We start from the raw sequence: 20,410 nt of genomic DNA, 5'->3' as shown, positions 1-20,410 counted from the left end.
TTTGCTGACCTTTCTGGCTTTGGATCTCAGCAATGCCACCAAGGGTTTTTGATCTGCTTCTATTTTAAAATTCAGGGCAACCAAGTCAGAGATGAGCCATTCAGTGGCCCAAGTGACTGCCAAGGTTTCTTTTTCCACTTGAGCATAGCACTGCACAGTGTCTGTAAGACATCCTGATATGAATGCAGTAGGCTTCTAGTGTCCTTCTGGTTGTGTTTGAATGCAGACTGATCCAAAACCATGTGAAGATACATCTGCTGTGACTACCATGGAGTAATTTATTGAAGACCATGTTAAAACAGGTGGCAATGCCAGCAGTTCTTTGATTGTATTGAATGGCCTGGTTGTGTATTCCCCTGGACCCATATATTGCATCAATTAAGATCTCTTATGGGTTTTGTTAGCTGTGCTAAATTTGGCAAAAAAATTTCTAAGTTGGTTGGCCATTCCCAACAACTGTCTTAGGGCTGGAATGCCTTGGGGTTCAGGTATGACACAATGCCTTAAAGGGGGGTTATTCTCACCCCTTTTAGGCTACGGGCCCCTGGCCTTGGTTCTCACCTCTCCCAGGCTGTGATTATGCCCCGCTGAGGTATGAGCCCTTGGCCCTGGTTCTTGCCTCTTGAGCACTGTATTCCAGTCCCTCTCTCTCTCTTCTAGGCTTACTCTCCTGGGGAAGAACCTATTTTGTATCTTGGGCCCCAGCCCTTGACTCCCTAAACAGCTGCATGCCACTCTGGTACCACTTGGACCTTGTAACTTCCTCTTACTAGTCCCAAACCCAGTCCACCGGTATTCTCCAGGCAAGTCCGCAATATTCTACTTGCCTTCCCTACTCCTGGGCTCATGTGTATCCCTGGTGTGAGTTAGGAGCTCTTTCTTCCATAGCCTCCAGAACAAGACTACCTGCCCCATTTTAGGCTCTGGGCGTATATATTCTCTAAGCCCCCTTCTGGTCACATGTCTTCTCTTGAGTACCACCTGAGCCCTGTCTGCAGCCCTTCTCCTCTTAAAGTAACAGGAGCACTAAGCTTTCTGTTACACCCCCTGGGAAATTTATCCGACCTTTGCAGAGCTCCATCCCACGATTGATCTAAAGCTTTTGCAGGGATGGCAGTAACTGTAGTTCCAGTGTCTATTTTGAATTCAATTATGCAACCACTGAGATCTATATTAGTATACCAAATTGCTAGTCCTTTTACTGAGGAAATAGTTCCTAGTAGCATCAGCTCATTGTCATCTGACGCCATCTCCCTCTCCTGAATTATTTCTGCTAACCTGGATGATCTACACTCCCTTGCAAAATGTCCTTTGTTGTGATACCTCCCGCATTTTGTATTTATTGCTGAACACTGTTGCCAGTGGTGGCTTAGTGTTTTGCCACATCTGCCACACGTTTCACTATTAAAGTTTTATGAAGGTTTTTGCCTCATTTTTACTCTCTCTTTATATTGTATCTTAGATGTGAGAGTCCCTTCCCCTCTTAGGCCCCATCTACATGTTACACTTAAGACATGATTAACCTGTTAGTCACATCTTAAGTGGTCACCCAGCTACATATTCAGTCAATTAATGGTGTGATAAAAGGAGGAATAAGCCACAGTTATTCCACAAAATGTGTAAGAATGTTTTTATCTCTTTACTATCACACCATTAAATTGAATGTGTGGCCAGGGGTCCATGAGGTTGGGGGAGACAACAATTCATCAGGCCCCCACCCAGGGGCCCATGTGCTCCCAGAGCCAGAGAATCAGCTGTTGACTCCCAGCTGTGTGGGCGTGTGGAGGACCCCTGCATCTAGAAACCTGCATCAGTTATGGTCTCCCAGCTGCAGGGACACTTGGTTGCTTGCCTGCAGCTGGGAGACCCACCAGCTTTGTGAGCTCCTAGCTGCAGGAGTTTCTACTTGCCAGTGCCAGAGGAATTCAGCAATAAGGTATGACAGGATCTAATTTGCAATCCCACAGCCATGCACATGTCTTTCCCTACACATCTAGAGGGGCCCTTAGATTTTGTCTCTTTACTATATCAGTGTTATATAATGAAGTAGATTAAATTAAGCAACCTAAACCTGAGTCAGGATTCATAGCATCATATCATAGTACTTAGGGTCGGAAGAGATCTAAACAGATCATCAGGTCCGAACCCCTACCCCAGGCAGGAACGGGTGCTGGGATCATATCACCCCAGCCAAATATCTGCCCATCCTTCTCTTGAAGACCCCAAGGTAGGAGAGAGTACCACTTCACTTGGGAACCCATTCCAGAGCCTGGCAGCCCTAACTGTAAAGTAATGTCTCCTGATGTCCAGCCTGAACCTTCTCTCTAACAATTTGTGGCAATTATTCCTAGTAACCCCGGGTGGTGCCTGGGGGAACAGAGCTTCCCCCAATTCCCGCTGGTCCCCCTTGGTAAGTTTGTAAACAGCCACCAGATCCCCTCTCAGCCTTCTCCTGTGGAGGCTGAATAGGTTCAGGCCCTTTAGCCTCTCTTCATAGGGCCTACCCTGCTGCTCCTTGACCATGGGAGTGGCCCTCCTCTGGACCCTCTCAATGCTAGCCACATCTCTCTTGAAGTGCGGCGCCCAGAACTGGATGCAGTACTCCAGCTGTGACCTGACCAATGCCGCATAGAGGGGAAGGATCACCTCCCTGGACCTGCTTGTGATGCATCTGTAGATGCACGACAAGGTGCGGTTAGCATTACTGACTGCTTCCTTGCATTGGCGGCTCATGTTCATCCTGGAGTCAACAAAGACTCCAAGATCCCTTTCTGCCACCGTGTTGACAAAAAGGGTGTTCCCTAGCCTGTAGGTGTGTTGCTGATTCCTTCTCCCTAGATGCAGTACCTTGCACTTGTCTACATTGAATTCTCATCCGCCCACCTCTGTAACCTGTATAGATCTAGCTGGATTCTGTGCCTCCCCTCTACTGTGCCCACCTCACCCCACAACTTGGTGTCGTCAGCAAATTTGGACAGCGTGCATTCTACACCCGCATCCAGATCTCTGATAAAGATGTTGAACAGTACAGGCCCCATGACCAAGCCCTGGGGGACTCCACCGCCCACATCCCTCCAGGTCAAAAACGACTCGTCCACCACCACTCTCTGGGTGTGACCATCCAGCCAATTTGCCACCCATCTGACTGTGTAGGCATCAGTGTCAGAGTCACAAAATTTTTTTAAAAGAACGTGGTGGGAAACTTTGTCAAAGGCCTTCTTAAAGTGCAGGCAGACAACAACACCCTCGTCCAGGGACTTTGTGACCTGATCATAAAAAGAAACCAGTTTAGTCAGGCAGGACCTACCCTCAATGAACCCATGTTGGTTGCCCCTGAGCATTACTTTCCCTGCTGGGCCCTTGGAGATGTGCTCCTTGTTAATTTTCTCAAAGGTCTTCCCAAGAACCGAGGCAAGACTGACAGGGCTATAATTGCCGGGGTCCTCTCCTGTAACTGGAGCATGCAAGTGTTTGCTAGTTGCCCGGAGGAGGCAAAGGCAGCTGAACACAAGTCAGTCAGGTGTGGGGAGGTGGAGACTGGCAGGTAAAGAAGCTGGAGGTGGGTGGGTCCAGTTTACCTCTCACCAGAACTAACTTTAGATCAAGTGCACCATTTTTAGGGGCATCTAAGTCCTGCAAATGCTTGCACACCCATCAATTAGTGTGATCTAAATGTAACACTTGTACATACCTCTAGGTCCACAAACTAATGACAATTCCTATGGTGTGAAAAGGTACAATCCTGAATTTGCCTGAGGATGGGCATGAGGATCACATACCAGAATTTAGAACCGTTATCATCACAGGCATTTACTTGTACCTGCTTTCCATGGTACACAACAGTACTCTCATTAGTATGAGTGTGAAATCTCAAATGTTCCCTTTAAGTAAATTTTCAGCAACTTTAAAAGCAAGCCTGTAAGTGCTCTCTTGAACCAAAGCCTTAAATTTTACCAGAATTTTAGTAAACCTGGAATTTACAGTTCATTTAAAAAATGTTCCAGAGCAGTGAAAATTAATTGTTTTACTAATAATGTTGTTAGTTGTTGCTATATTGTTTTACTAATTATATTGAATATTACAGAATGCTGCTTTGTTTGTAACCATTTGCAACGTTCACTGTATCAACTTGAACTCAGTCAAGATTCAGTGACTGACCCAATTTGAGAATGGGTTGAAATGAAAAAAAACACAAAGATATTCTATACTTTTTGGAAGTTCTCAAAGAGCAGTAAGACTTCTTCTAAAAAGAGGAAAAAAAAGGTTCTGAGGGGTGTCACAGAGGCCCTCTGTATCATAGACTAAAGTTCTTTAATGCCCACTAAGGATGGTAATCAACTACTTATTATTCACTGAAAAAAACATTTATAAATATTCAATAATTTCACATGTGCCATTGTTTAACCTTTCAATAGGTAAAAAGGACATTTATCACCTTATTTGATTTTACACTAAAGGAAATATTACCTGCAAGCAGACTCATCTCATTTTACAGAGGGCATTTTACTATTTTTCCTACAAGAATGAACAAGTCATCATCTTAATATCAGTCACTAGAAGAAAAGAAACCTCAACTGGTGCACTACTACTTTTTTCTCTCCAAGATGCAACCAAACATTCACACACACACATGCACACGTGTGTGCACGCGCGCGCACACACACACACGCGCGCGCGCACACACACACACACACACACAATGGTAAGTAGAAAGAAAGTCTGCAAATTACTGCAGTCCTTGTTTAGAAAGCCTAACATCAGGATGAACAATCTGGCTTATTTAGCCATCAACAACCTCATCTATCTGACTTGTTTCATTGAGCTGACAAACACAGGACCATTTCAAAAAATGAGTGCCTTATTAATATATACTCAATAATCATATTTGTAACAACTTCCTGTTGTCACATCTTTTTCATCATTTTTCTTTACCAGAGTTAAAAATCACCAACTGCAAATACCCATCATTTTTCTTTAATTAACAGAACGCTCTATTTTTAAGACCACCCTCAATGAAGTATTTAAATCCTTTAATTGCACAAAACAGTCTCAAATTAGAAGCTTAAAAGAAGGATTAAGAAATAAAGCCGTGTAATTCAATAAAAATGCTCCTAACTGTACCTAAGTTGTTCTTTTCTACTTTTGGATTCATATAAAAATAATAAACCAAGCAGCTGGCTTTCCATTTTAAACTCAAAGACTATGTTTTTCATTTGTGTCTTTCTTGTATACAATAATAATAAGAATTATATTAAAGAAATTAATGAGTGCATATAAAGCTTCAATTTTTAGAAAATTCCTTTGCTACTTTAGTGCCATCAAACATTACAGTATATTTGATATATAACTTCATGCTCTAGCCTCAAACTACTACACCTTCTAAATGCAGTGGGACAAATTATGAATATACAAAATTCTCCAAAAACATGAATCTCTGATCTTACACACGTCTTTTTAGATCTCAGGCTTCCTAGATCTTACATAGGCAACCCATTGATTTCAACAAGGTTAGTCTTGCAAACAAGTTAAGTTGGATTTAGCCATTCTTTACCTTGCATTTTCCAGCACAAATTAGGACTCCTACCATTTCCAGCTCACAGAATCAATCATAGAATCCTAGAAAATTAGGGATGGAAGTGACCTCAGGAGATCATCTAGTCCAACCCCCTGCTCAAAGCAGGACCATCCCCAGCTAGATCATTCCATCCAAAGCTTTGTCTAGCTGGCTCTTGAAAACCTCCAAGGACAGAGATTCTACCACCTCTCTGGGTAACCTGTTCCAGTGCTTTACTACCCTCTCGGTGAGAAAGCTTTTTTTCCTAATATCTAACTAAACTTTTCTTGCTGCAACTTGAGAGCGTTGCTCCTTGTTCTATCATCTGCTAGGACTGGGAAAAGTCTACCTCCATCCTCTTTTGAACCCTTCTTCAGGTAGTTGAAGACTGCTATTAAATCCCCTCTCAGTCTTCTCCTCTCCAGGCTAAACAAGCATAGTTCCCTCAGCCTCTCCTCAGACGTCAGGTGCCACAGCCCCTTCACCATTTTTGTTGCCCTATGTTAGATGCTCTCCAGTTTCTCCACATCCTTTCTGTAGCAGAGGAGCCCAAAACTGGACACAGTATTCCAGATGTGGCCTCACCAGTGCTGAATAGAGGGAAATAATCACTTCCCTGGACCTACTATTAACTAGGGCTGTGAGAAGCTTCGGTCCATGATTTGATTCAGCAGAGATTCAGCAGGATCTGGTGGCTGAATCTCTGAATCTGAATTGAAGTAGGAGACCCTTTAATCTCTCTGAATCAAACCGGAACCCTCCGAATCAATTCAGAGAAATTTGGAAAGATTTGGCGATTCAGACATAGAGACAGCTTTAAAAGTTTTTTCTACATACCTCAAGGTACCAGGTGGCTTGTGAATGCTGTGATGGTGGGGTGGATGGAGTGTCCCACAGAAGCTCGGGGTGCTCCCCAGCATGCTTGACATCAGACTCAGAAATGAACCAGAAACACTTCCAGTCCACTTTCAGATCTGCCAAGAGCACGTGGGGGACCCCCCCTATACCCCTACCTCGGCAACTGGTGCCTCCTGGGTCTGGGGGGACACCTGGGATCCCCCCGCAGCCAATTACCAAGCTGGGGAGGCGCAGCAGGGCTCCCCAGCACACTCCCTGGTGGGTCCGGACATAAACCGTAAGTACTTGTGGTCCACTTATGGGTTTGCTGACGAGCATGTGGGGGGCCCTACCACACTCCTGTGGGGCACTCCATCTGCCCCAGCATCACAATGTTCACAAGCCGCACCTGGTACCTCGAGGTATCTAGAAAAAACATTTAAAGCTATGTCTATGGCTAAATCGCTAATTCTCTGAATCAGTATCAAATCTTCAGATTCGGCCAAATCAAATCACAGACAGAGATCCAAATCAACGAATCAAATCACTGTCCCTGATTCGGGCGAAATCCAAATCCAAATCGAACACAGCCTGCTTCGCACGCTCCTACTAGCAATAAACCTACCAATTCAGCTCAATATGCTGTTAGCCTTCTTGGCAACAAGGGCACACTGCTGGCTCATATTCAGTTCATTGTCCACTGTAATCCCCAGGTCCTTTTCTGCAGAGCTACTGCCCAGCCAGTCAACCCCCTCACCTGTATTGGTGCATAGGATTGTTCCGTCCTAAGTGCAGGCCTTTGCACTTGTCCTTGTTGAATATCATGAGATTTTCTTTTGGCCCAATCCGTCATTTTGTTGTGGTCTCTCTGAATCCTAGCCCTATACTCCAGCATTTCTGCTACTTCCCCAGCGTGCTGTCATCTGCAAACTTGATGAGGGTGCACTCTATGCCATCTTCCAGGTCGTTGATGAAGACGTTGAACAAAACGAGCCTCAGGACCAACCCCTGGGGCACTCCATTTGATAACAGCTGCCAACTAGCCAACGAGCCATTGATTATTACCCTCTGAGCCCCATGCTCCAGCCAGTTTTTTATTCATGTTACAGTCCATTCATCCAACCTATACTTCCTTAGCTTGCTTGTAAGAATGTTGTGGGAGACCGCATCAAAAGCTTTGCTAAAATCAAGGTACACCACGTCCACTGGTTTCCCTGCAGCCACAGCATAGGTGACGCGTGCTGCCTGAGGCTGGTGGGGGGCACAGTGACTGCTTGCAGGTGGAGACACAGGTGTCAGTGGTGAGGGCAGGCCAAGCAGAGACTGTCTGCAGGCAGCTGCAGCGGTATCAGCAGCAGGAGGTGGAGCGTCCCTCCACGGCCAATCGCTGACCGGGGGGGGGGGGGGGGGATCCCCATGCAGCCAGACACCGAGCCTGGAAGTGATGCCAGTGCATCCGAAAGTGCCAGTAGCACTTCTTGGAGCGGGGGGTGGGGGGGGGGGGAGCACCAGTGCTCCGCCTGCCCCCTCTGCCTGTCACCTAAGCCAAGAGCACTTGCTCTCAGGGGGAGCACTAACATGCTCAGGGGTGCATGCTGGTGCCCCTCCCCCCAATATGTTCTACATATTGCCAGTGCTCCACAGAGCCACTCATCTCTTCATAGAAGGCAATCAGGTTGGTCAGGCATGACTTGTCCTTGGTGAATCCACGCTGACTGTTCCTTCCTCCTCCTCCAAGTGCTTAGAAATGGATTCCTTGAGAATCTGCTCCATGACTTTTCCAGGTCTGAGGTGAGGCTGCCTAGTCTGTAGTTCCCTGGATCCTTCTTTTTCTCTTTCTTAAACATGGCAACTATGTTTGCCCCTTTCCAATCATCCAGGATCTTTCCTGATCACCATGAGTTTTCAAAGATGATGGCCAGTGGCTCTGCAGTCTCATCAGCCAACTCCCTCAGCACCCTTGGGTGCATCCCATCCAGCCCCATGGACTTGTATATGTCCAGCTTTTCTAAACAGTCTCTAGCCTGTTCTTTTGCCACTATTGGCTGCTTACCTCCTCCCCAAACTGTGCTGCCCGGCATGGTAGTCTGGGAGCTGACCTTATCTGTGAAGACTGAGGTAAAATAGGCATTGAGTACTTCAGTCTTTTCTGTATCATCTGTCACAAGGTTCCCCCATTCAGTAGGGGGCCAACACTTCCTGGATCTTCCTCTTGTTGCTGACATACTTGTAGAAACCCTTCTTGTTACCCTTCATGTTCCTTGATAGCTGTAACTCCAACTGTGCTTTGGGTTTCCTGATTTCATCCCTGCATGCCTGAGCAATACTCTTATACTCCTCCCTAGTCATTTGTACAACTTTCCACTTCTTGTAAGCTTCTTTTTCATGTTTTAGCTCATAGACAAGGTATCTGCTAAGCCAAGCTGGTCTTCTGCCATATTTGCTAGTCTTCCTGCCCATCAGGCTGGTTCATTCCTGAGCCCTCAGTAAGGTTTTTTGAAAAACAACCAGCTCTCCTGGACTCCTTTCCCCTTAAGGCTGGTACCCAGGGGATCCTGTCCACCAGTTCCCTGAGCAAGTCAGTCTGCTTTTCTGAAGTCCAGAGTCCTTACTTTCCTGCTCTCCTTCCTTCCTTTCCTCAGGATCCTGAACCTTATCATCTTGTGGTCATTGCTACCCAAGTTGCCATCCACTTCCATTTTCCCTACCAATTCCTCCCTCTGTGAGCAGCAGGTCAAAAACAGCACAGTCCCTAGTTGGCCTCTTCAACACTTGCACCAGGAAGCTGTCCCCTACACTATCCAAAAACTGCCTGGATTGCCTGTGCACTGCTTTATTGTCCTCCCAGCAGGTGTCAGGGTGAGTGAAGTCCCCCATGAGAACCAGGGTCTGTGACAGGGAGACTTCTGCTAGCTCTTTCAATAAAGCCTCATCCTCCTGGTTTGGTGCTCTACACAGACATGCACTACAATGTCACCCTTGTTGCTTTCCCTTTTGACACTAACCCAGACACTTTCAAACAGGACTTCATTCTTGTGGCCCCTGACACACAGGGTCTACCTTCTTAATGTTCAGGGCTTTTTTGTAAAATTTGCAGAAAATATCTAACGCTTGATCCTTAAATTTTAATACAGTCCAGTCATTCTAGACCTTAGCACAGACTACCAGAACTTCACATTTAATTTTTACAAGATCTATGTTTAAAAAGAAAAAATATATACCATATTTACCTAAATGCAAGATGACTTTGAATTTACGATAGCCCTCCAATAAATAGATTCTACACAAGAAAAATTCATTTTAATTTTCCTTGACATCTAATTATTGGAGAGTCAACTTAAATTTGTCCCCTCCCACCACTGCAATAGGGCAACAAGTGGTATGGGGCAGGTGGCAGAGGAATCAGGGCCTGCTCACTCTCATATGCCCCAGCATCCGTCCCCCTGCCAACTGCCCCTTCTCCTGCCTGCCCTCCTGTGCCTGCACTGTCCTATGCCTGACCCCTCCTGTGGTTCCTATACCCCTTGGTTTCTGCCCCTGCATTACCTTCTCACCTGTCTGCCTAACCTGATCTCTATCATCATTACTGCTCCCCTGCCACCACCTGCTCCTTCCCAGTGCCTCTTCCCCTGTCCCCCAGCTCCCTTGCCCACAGTTACCCTCTGGCTCCAGCCCCACTCCAGTCTAGGGCCCAGAGCACATCACTGCTCCAGCCCCAGCCTGGCCATGGGGCAGCCCCAGCCCTGGCCCTGGAGCCTGGCCAGAGCTGCTGCCACTGCTGTTGTATGGCTGTAACAGGGAGCCAAAGGCTCCCATTACCTTAAGAGAGGAGCAACAGCAGGGAGATCCCCAACTGGAGTGAAAACTGTGCATTATGGTCTAGCTGCAGGGGAGTAGGCAGCCACGGAGTCATAGATTAAGAGCGCCTATTGCAGGACTACCCCTGCACGCATCAGGGAGAAGAGCTCTGCAGCAAGATGGCTACAGGAAATTAAATGACTGATACCTGGGCTGCCCTGGGAACTACCAGTAAGGAACTAAGACCCAGTGTGGGAGCACTTTAGTCACAACCAATGAGCTTGTGATTATGTTCTAGTTTAAATCTAGTTTAAGAGTTGATGATGGTGTGTGGACAGGCAGTGGAGGTGGAGGAGGCCCGCAGCTTCAGAACTGATCTAGTGTCAGAGCCACAACAGAGCCTTATATTTGAATCCAAGACAAGGGGCTTTTACCCGCTGTGCTAAATAGGGGGGACCACTCTTGGATTTCAGTAAATACAGTAATTAAAAAGATGCATCCACATTTGTATTTACTCTAACTACTGGCCATGGCCCTACTATATTCCAAGAGCATACAAGCTCCTCAAATAATAATTCTATAAGCTCTGACCAGTGAAATCTTCTGACTATGCCTTTTCTTCCTACTCACACTGGTGATGGGACAATATCTGATCTTAAGAAGCAGATGAACAAAATTACTAAAAACCAAAACAAATTATTTTTAAAGTATTTCCTTGTAAAAATTATTAATTCAAACTTAATACAGGAAGCTTTATAAATAAGATCTGATTTGTGTTTGTAAATGTGTCAAGAGATTTTTGTCTTACGAAATGTTTTGCAAACAGTAAAGAAATACATTTAATATATTTACCCAAAACACAAAATAGATTTGTTACTAAAAAAATCTAACCCTTGTGTCAATATCATCTTAGATTTCTTTGCATAGTTATTTGATATAGATCATCATTTGTTTACAGGCACTAAGTGCAGATGCTTATTAAAAGACTTATACTATAGCTACAGAACAGAAAGCAGTTAATTTGTACATGGGATTGAAGTGTTTAGTTCTGCTTTACTTTTTCTAATTAACTCCACACATACCTTTGCCCATAAAAATATATTTCTCCAATCAGTTAAAACATATTTGTCAGTCCTTTATAATTAAAAGAAAAACAGTAAATTTTAAGGAAGTATTTAAGTGGATATACATTTTTCTTTTCAACCTTCATATTGCTTATATCACTGTCAATAACTCCATGAACATTTTATTTCAACCTCCTCATAAATATCAAGTGACATATACCGTACTTCGCTAAAACTCCACTCTAATGAAAACCCTTTATTTGTAATCCTATATGCTTTTATAATATGATTATATATGCATATTTTTTAATAGGTTCATAGATGTTAGGGGCTGGAAGGGACCTTACAAGATCATCGGGTCCAGTCCCCCTGCACTTGGGTGGGAAAGACTGCTGGGGTCAAATAACTCCAGCAAGGTGGGCATCAAGATGCTTTTTGAAGATCGCCAGGGTAGGTGACTGTAGCATCTCTGGGGGGCGTCTGTTCCAGACCCTTGGCACTTGAATTGTCATGGGCAACTGGTGCCTCTTGAGTCAGGGGGGTCCCCCTGTGGCTGATTTCTCACTCACCTAAAAGCAGCCATGCTCCTTCTGGAAGTTCCACAGCCACTTCCGGAAGCAATGTAGCCACTTTTGCTTGAGGCCCTGCTCCCCAGCCGGCGCTTGCAGGAGGGGCACCGGCGCTCCCACCCGCCCCCCTGCCCATCACCTAAACAGGGAGTGGCCTGACATGGGGTGCACCGGCGCTCTCAGGGGGTGCACATGCACCCCTGTGCACCCCCTATGCATCGTCACTGCACACTGTTTTTCCTTATGTCCAATCTAAAGCAATCTTCAATCAGTTTCTGCCCATTGTTTCTTGTCTTCCCTTGGGGGACCTTGGTAAACAGATGCTCTCCCAGGCCCTGATGTACGCCCCTTAAATACTTATAAGCTGCCACCAAGTCCCCTCTAAGTTTTCTCTTCTCCAGGCTGAACAGTCCCATGTCTTTCAGCCTCTCCTCATATGACCTGCTCTTCAGACCTCTAATCACGCACGTGGCCCTCCTTTGGACTTTCTCAAGCTTTTCCACATGCTTCCTGAAGTGTGGCACCCAGAACTGGATGCAGTACTCCATCTGTGGTCTCACCAAGGCCGAGTAGAGTGGGAGGATGACATACTTAGTCTTGCTTGAGATGCATCAGTAGCCCAAGAGAGGGCGAGAGTACGTAGAGGAGGCCCGAGAGACAGGCAGTGTGTGTGTGTATGTGTGTGTGTGTGTGTATGTATGTGTGTGTGTATATATATGTGTGTGTGTGTATATATGTGTGTGTCTGTGTGTGTATGTGTGTGTATGTATATATGTGTGTGCGCATATTGTGTATGTGTGTATATGTGTGTGCGTGTATGTGTGCGTGTGCATATGTGCGTATGTGTGTGTATATGTGTGTATGTGTGTATATGTGTGTGCGCACATGTGTGTGTGTGCACGCACGCGCGTGCGCATGTGTGTGTGTGTGTATATATATATATGGGAGAGAGACATACCAGCATCTATCCCATCAGCGAGGCTTGGGGCATGGTATTAGGGGTTGGTAGGAGCCATGCGTAGCCCATAAGGCTAGGGTGCCTGGGGAGCACCCATCATACCGGGAGACCCCCCAGGGGGTCCAGGAACACACGGGGACAGAGGTCCCAGCTAACCGTGTCCAGGGAGTCGTAAGGCAGCCTCCCAACTTTATCTAACCATCAAAGATGTGGCGGGCAATAATTTGAGGGTGCCCTTGGGCTGACTTGGCACGGAAAGGGGGCCATAGGGAGATCACGGCCCTCCTGAAGGACTCCACCGTGACAGTAAGCATAGCACTGCCAAGTCTGTAAGTGTGCTGCAGATTATTTCTTCCCAGATGGAGCACTTTATATTTCTCCATGCTAAACATCATCAGGTTATGATCTGCCCACCTCAGAAACCTGTCCAGGTCAGCCTCTTTCACTAGCCTGTCCCTGAGCGCGACTGCACTCCCCAATAATTTGGTGTCATCCGCAAACTTTGCCAGTATGCTTTTAATACTGAATCCAAATAATTGATGAACGTGTGGAAAAGCTCTGGTCCAAGTACTGAACCCTGAGGGATGCCACTGGTCACCTTCCGCCATATTGTCTCAGTCTCCTATGATGTCCTCCTGGTAAAATTAGGAAAATGCAGCCTTGACTACTTTACAGTCCGGTGGCTAGGTAACTGGCTCTGGGGTAGGACTCAGAGAGTATTAATAGATGGAACTAAATCACAGGCCTTTTTGAAGTCCAAGTATATGACATCAACCTCATTTCCCTTATCCAGGTGGCAAGTTACCTGATTGTAGAAGGAAATGAGGTTGGTCAGGCGTGACCTGCCCTCAATGAAGCCATGTTGACTGCCCTTTAAAATACTGCCTTCTGTTAGCCTATCAATAATGGATTCTTTGATAATTTTTTCCAGGATTTTACCAGGGCTTGAGGTCAAACTGATTGGCTTGCAATTCCCTGGGTCCTCCTTTCTTCCTTTCTTGAAGATAGGCACCACACTGGCCATCTTCCAGTCTTCTGGCACCTCTCCCAAGCATCATGATGCCTCAAATAGCTTTACTATAGGTCATGCAATGATGTTGGTCAGTTCTTTTAGCACTCTTGGGTGTTCATCTGGTCCTGCTGCCTTGTAGATATTCAGGCTCTCTAGGTGTTCCCCCACAAGATCTTCACCAATTATGGAAGGGTGATCTCCCCCACCTTGATCATCTTGTATCCTGTCAAGCAGGCTAACACCCTTGGACTGGTGGAATACGTACAGTCAGTATTCGACTGTTACATATCCTACGCATTTTTTAAGCTACTCTAACATTCCTGAAATCACATGCCTTAGTAATTTAATTTATAATACATTTTCCTTTTTAAAAGTTACTGAAAATTAACCTATCAACTCAGCACTGATGATTTAACCTGTCAGCTGCAGGAAACCTCCATGAAGGGATCTGTCATTGTTCACTCACTGAAACACTCTGTAGCCTGTGAATGCTGGAGAATGGACATTTCCATGAAGTGAAGTAATGGTATGAACATGCCCTCCTTATAGCAGCACATGTTTATAGTACTCACACTTACTCTGTACCCTCCTCTTCCATCCACGACAGTATGAAATTTACCCCCCAGCCTTCAAGTCTGCCAATCTGAGACACACTATTAGCATGAGGGCCATCATTGCAGCTAACACCAAGGAGTGGACTGATGACTTGCAACTTGTATTAAAAAGCAAGGCTCTCAGGCTAAGCGCAGACATGAACTCTCTGTGGCTTCAGCCTGGAGAAGGGATACACAGAACACACAGGCCCCATCGACATTGCCTGAGGACCACATCAGTGTCTGGCAGAATGAAGTGTAGCACATCAAACCTGGCATAGAGGTCTTTTCATCTAGTGAACCACTTTCATCCATAGCAACTCCCTTACATGGATCAGCAGCGGGATGTGTACTTTTTGTCTTTCAGATCCCTTGTTTAAGGCTTTTTTACATTGTGTCACAGAAGTAATTCCTAGAGCCTTTTGCCTGTATTGGGATAATTAAATTTGTAGTGTTTATACTATGTGCTGAATATCTCCAAACTATATTTCAACAGCTGCATTAGTATCTTCTTACCTAAGGAACCCAGAACCTTTACAGATAAGAATAAAAGATAAGATAAAGAAAGATGTATGATCCCAGATTTCTAATCTCTACCTCCCCAACTTAAGTGGTCTTTTGCAACATGTTGTTACTTGAAAGCCACATTCTGTTCTTTTATCCATACTGACCAAAGCCAGACAACTCTAGGAACACACACTGCCCAAAGTTCTCGTCTTTGCTTTCTTGGTGTCCCACTACACTGCAAGAATATGTATGTGCAAACTTCATGGAGTCTGGACCAGATACTTCCATCCAAAGCAGCATTTAGCTTCTACTGAGTTAGGAAGACAGAGCACAAAATGGACAAAACCCCTCAAACCAGTAATTTCACCTTTACCTGCTCTAAAAAACAAGACAAACTAGAGATCAGGAAGCAAAAAAGAAGAATGAAGAGATACTGGAAGAGATATCAAAAGGCTGTTGAAAAACCAGGTGAAGACAGATATGCAGAAGCCACAGAGAACATGAAAATTACTGGTTTCATAAGGTAGTTTAAAAGTGTGCAACTATCATTACAAATAGTTGTATTTGCTTTTAATTTGGAGTACATAAAGTACCTAACATACTGGAGGCAATTTCTAAAAATGAAGATAATTTTATTTAACAATCAGTGCATGTATATTTCAATATACCATTTATATCATCACATATTAATTGAATCCTTGCTAAAGAAAAAGCAGACATGGTAGGCTTAAGATTAGTGTGTTAGGAATAACAGAAATCCAGACATCTAACACTGACATAAATTTAGAAATTAATCAGAAAGATGATTGTAAGTTCTTACAACACACTGTAAGACTGTAAAAGTTTTATCAACTAGTACATGCCACTATTTTGTAAGATTTAATGAAGATTTTCCTGGATGTTTTGGTTCCACAAGTGCCATTATGGTCATTCATGTAAATATAGGTTAAGGTTAAAAACATATTTTATAGACAGTCATGGATAACAGTATTAAGTTTGTAAGATGTAAATACACATTTAGGGATTTTTTTAAATAGGGGTATAGTGATTTGAGACACTTTAGAATGTGTCTCGGTAAAGCTGTGGAAATCCTTTTTGCTATGAATTATAGCTCCATTAGCAGGAAAAGCTCGTATTGTTCTATCTTGCCAATACAGCTTCCTTGTACAGTCTGAGTGCTGGAAATGTTTACGACATTATAAAATTCACTCAAAAGTTGAATCTAGCATTCCAAGTTTTTGATGTGCAAGTAGTATAGCTGATTTATAACACATAAAAGTCAGCACACTCATATCAAAAGGTAGGATTCAATTTTTACCTCTGTCTGCCAAATAGCTGCAGCTTTTCAGGTAAAAAAGAATGCAGTGTAGTTACTTACTAAGCAAAATAATTTATGCAATTTATTTTTTATATCCAACCTTATGCAAGAGAAACTTACATACTGAAAAGCAAAGTCCTTTTGAAGCTTTTAAGCATGAAAAACCTGATTCTCCAAAGGTATTGAGTACTCATAACTCCTGTTAAAGTCAACTGGATTTGGGGGGTTAGCATCTTTGGAAAACCAGAACAACATATATTGAATTATAACTGTGATTAGCTGGCTGCATATAAATCTAAAGCCCTGCAATAGTCTAAAAATTCAGTAAATAATTCCATTTATTCTACCTTATTAAAGCTTCAGTTGAATATTTAACTTGTCTCTCTCTTACATGGGGAGGCTCTGAAGCTGTCTACACAACCAACAAACATTATATGCACACCAGAGGCAACACAACCTACTGTTTTTGTAGGCAGAACATGTCTCCAAACAAAAATGGCCTATTTTAAATAGCTTCTGTGAGTACAAAGGATGCCGTAGTGCTAACTCATTTTGCCTCCAGCCTAGGCAATTTGCTGCTATTGGAAACACTGTTTGTTTCACCAGCTATATACCATGCCCTTTCTGTTACCTGAATACCAAACGTTGTTTTGAAAGGGAACAGAAAACTTATGAAAACCACAGATTACAAATACTTTCAATAGTTTCCATTTTATAAATGCTGCAAATGGCAAGTATTAAAACTGAACACCAAAGGAAAAAGTCTCTAATATTTTCACTTTCTAACTTAAAACTATTTTTCTCTCTAATAAATCCACATGCATTTTTTCCTGTAACCACAGGCGCTGTTCAATATTGAACATGAACAGGCAAGAATCTTTCCAACAAAACTTTTCCAAGTAGTATTTATTTCTCTTTGGCTTTAAGATGACGCTTCCTATCATTAATCATATAATTTACAAAAGAGGATAATTTGCAGTTATAAAGTGAATTATATACCTTATTGTAATGGATAAGAAGACCATAAACCAAAATATTTTTCTTTTTCACTTCTCTTGCAAATTCCTTAATCCTGGTTAGGTCTTCCATCTCACTGCTGAAAGATGCGTTTTCTGAAACATTCAAGTGTACCTACATAGGGACATGCACAAAATGCATTTTATTACCAAATATATTCATATAGATCTTCACTTAAAAAAAACTGTTACTTATACAAAAGACTGGATTGCAAAGAATTTTTATTGACTTGTATTAATTCCATGCTCCATAATTTAAATATTTGTGTCATAAAAGTTGGTGTTTTTTTCAAAATCCATAAACCAATATGCTGGAAATAAACACAGCACAATATTACATTTTAAAGTATTTATTAATTTAAAAAAGAACAAACAACAAAATCTTCTCCACTTTCTGTCCATCTTTCATGGAACTGTTTAGTATCAAGGGATTCATAATTGAATCCTCATCTGAGGGAAGAGTACATATGTTTTCCTTTAACATCTTTTAGCTTTTTAACATGGAATCATTCTCCCTAAATATAGCTTCTGTATTGTTCCCCGTCTGGGACTTTGCATTAGTAACATGTATTATGTACTTGTTGTTTTCAGCATTTTAAAGGAGAGTAACAGAACCCCCAACATAGCTAGGCTGAGTATGATTGAGGAGGGGTTTAAACCCCGACCCTGGCCTGCAGGAACCCCAGCCAGGGTCTGCTAGGAGGGGAAGGGGGGAAAGCAGTAGGCCTGTGTGAAGCAGCAAGTATACAATTCAGATTCGGCCAATTCAGAGGGACAATGATTTGATTCAGTGATTCGAATCACTGTCCCAATTTGATTCGGCCAATTTGGATTCGAGAGATTTGGTTGCCAAATCAAACCAAGTCTCCTCTGAATCAAACAGACACTTTCCAGGACACCATTTCAATCTGCATGTATTTGCAATACATAGGATCTGAAAAAACAAACAAACTACTTGCCTTCTCATTTATGTAGATATCTTGTACATAAATCAAAATTAATAATGTGTGAGGACATGCATTTTTACTTAAAAAATTCTAGCCCTATAGTTGTGATAATTATTTTTAATTTCCGTTTAGAAAGTTAACACAGGCATCAGGTTTTCTGAGCTTCAAGACAGTTTCCGCTTGTCTGTTGCTCCTTAATATTTTATCACATAAGCTATAACTTATAAAGCTGCTGTCCAAGCTGTTATCCTGCTTCTATTACCAAGTTAAAGCATCTCCCTGGAAAAGTTATCAACGGGCAATCACAGAAACATAAGAAAAATGGGAAGGCTGGGAAAGTGTAGGAGTGGAGATCTCTGTTTTCTCTCCCCTCTCTTATTCTCCTCTCTCTCTTTCTTTCCTCACAGCAGGGAAAAACTTTTCAGGCTTGAGGAGAATACCTTAAATAAAAGTACTAGCACTCTACACCTCACCAGCTAGCAGTCTTTTGTGGACTGGGCTCATCAGTAAGTTTAGCAGAACTAGTGGGTACCCTCCTTTCAGGCTTGTCTTTCATATTTGCCTCAACCTAGTAGCGCGCATACTAATTTTTAATGCCCTGGCAATTACTACTGTAGTGTCTGTCTGCCCTTGGCCACTGGGTTCCTGGGATGGAGCTGCTTACTCAGACCTCCATGCCCCGGGGGTTCTGTCCTCGAGTCAGCATTCAGCAGAGACTAAAGGGATGGTAAACAGCTTTATCTTTATTAGGAACAGGATTTGACAACACACACACTCGCAGCTTGCGGGGAGAATAACAATAACCCACCACCAACAAACCATAACTACAGGGCATCAGGGGGAAAGACTGGAATGTTTCGCTGCTGGCCCCTTAAAGGTACATTCCATATACCACATCCCCCTTCTTTACTCTGGGAGATCCCTCTTCAGTAGTTGAATGTTCATCAGTAGCTACTTTAAATTAGAACATTTTGGGATCATGAAGCCAGAGGTTGCTAGCACTTGGCTCACTGATGGGGTCTAGCCTTTACTGCTATCCCATTACATAGTCCTTGTACTTCACAGGCAACTTCACCACACGTCTTAGTTCGCGTGGTGCCACTGGGTCCAGCAGTGCTGGCAGCTAGAAAAGGTCACACTAGAGAAGCAAAGATGATGTCACCTGGGCAGACCCTGAGCATTGGAGCCCTAAGGACATAGTTGCAGCTGCTGCCTTGGACCCAGAAGGCATTGGGTGGGGAAGAGTCTTGAACCTTGAGGTAGGTTAACTCTAAGATGTCCTTGAGCAGCGGAGCTTTCAGAGGGAAAGGAGTGCATGTGAACCCAGTTGAGATGAACAACAATGGGGATGAGTGGGACATTGGAGTAGGGAATCTCATCACTGACGCGGATGCTGACTTGGAGAAGGATCAGCAGAAATTGCAGATGTCGGACTTCAAAGAGGTGGGGCTGCCAGCGTGGTGGGGCCAAATGCTGGAGCCCAATGCTGTGGCCATATTGCCAGATAACATCAAGTTTGTAACCCCAGTATCAGGCCCACAAGCCAAAGAGGGCAAGTCCAAGTCCAAGAGGAGTGCAAGTCCAAGGAGGGCAAGTCCAAATCTAAGAGTGCCAAGGACAGTGGCCAGCCTGCCCCAGGAACCTCCCTATTCACTTCCAGTGAAGGGACCAGTGGCAAGAAAGAGGTTCAGGGATGCTCTGGGAATGGCGTGAACTCTGGTACCTTGGTGACTGCCATCACCCCAAAGGGCTCAGAGAAATCAGCCAAGGCATCTCAGAGTGGCCAGCTCCAATTAGGAAAAGGAGGGCAGTTCATCTAAGAGCAAAAAGGAAAGAAGTGAGGGGGCAGGGACTCCACTGGAGAAGGAGCCTAGTGTGCTCCAGCCTCACTCTGGCTGTGAGGGTGGGACAGTATGATGGGGAACAGGCAGCAGAACCTGCTGCTGTCGAGCAGCTTGGGAGTATAGCTATTGACACAGGAGCAGCACTCAATCCCTTGGGAGTTAAACCAGAGACTACTGGGATAGTAAACAGCTTTATCTTTATTAGGAACAGGGTTCAGCAACACACACACTCACAGCTTATGGGGAGAACAACAGCAACCCACCATCAACAAACACACCCATGTTATATACATAGACTTTTTGCCTACTGCTTTTAATATTTTGCTTTTAACACATATCAAAGACAATAAAAAGTCCTTTTTTAGATACGTGGGGAGCAAGAGGAAAAGCAAG

At 43.9% G+C, this 20,410-nt stretch overlaps 1 protein-coding gene across 11 annotated transcripts in view; it reads right to left on the bottom strand.

Moving 5' to 3' along the window:
* The window catches only part of CRPPA (CDP-L-ribitol pyrophosphorylase A), a 222,658-nt gene that overhangs the window by 73,432 nt on the left and 128,816 nt on the right, over positions 1–20,410 (bottom strand). For all 11 annotated transcript variants that reach the window (XR_009462635.1, XM_059728956.1, XM_059728955.1 and 8 more), the window contains one exon: positions 17,210–17,341. Coding sequence is in view for 10 of the 11 variants with exons in the window: in XM_059728956.1 (XP_059584939.1) it covers positions 17,210–17,341 (132 nt within the window). In the remaining variant the exon portion in view is untranslated. The remainder of the gene's footprint in view (positions 1–17,209; positions 17,342–20,410) is intronic.

The sequence above is a fragment of the Alligator mississippiensis genome, chromosome 5 (genome assembly GCF_030867095.1).
Source record: "Alligator mississippiensis isolate rAllMis1 chromosome 5, rAllMis1, whole genome shotgun sequence".
Lineage (NCBI taxonomy): Eukaryota > Metazoa > Chordata > Crocodylia > Alligatoridae > Alligator > Alligator mississippiensis.
This window is presented reverse-complemented; position numbering and strand designations above follow the sequence as displayed.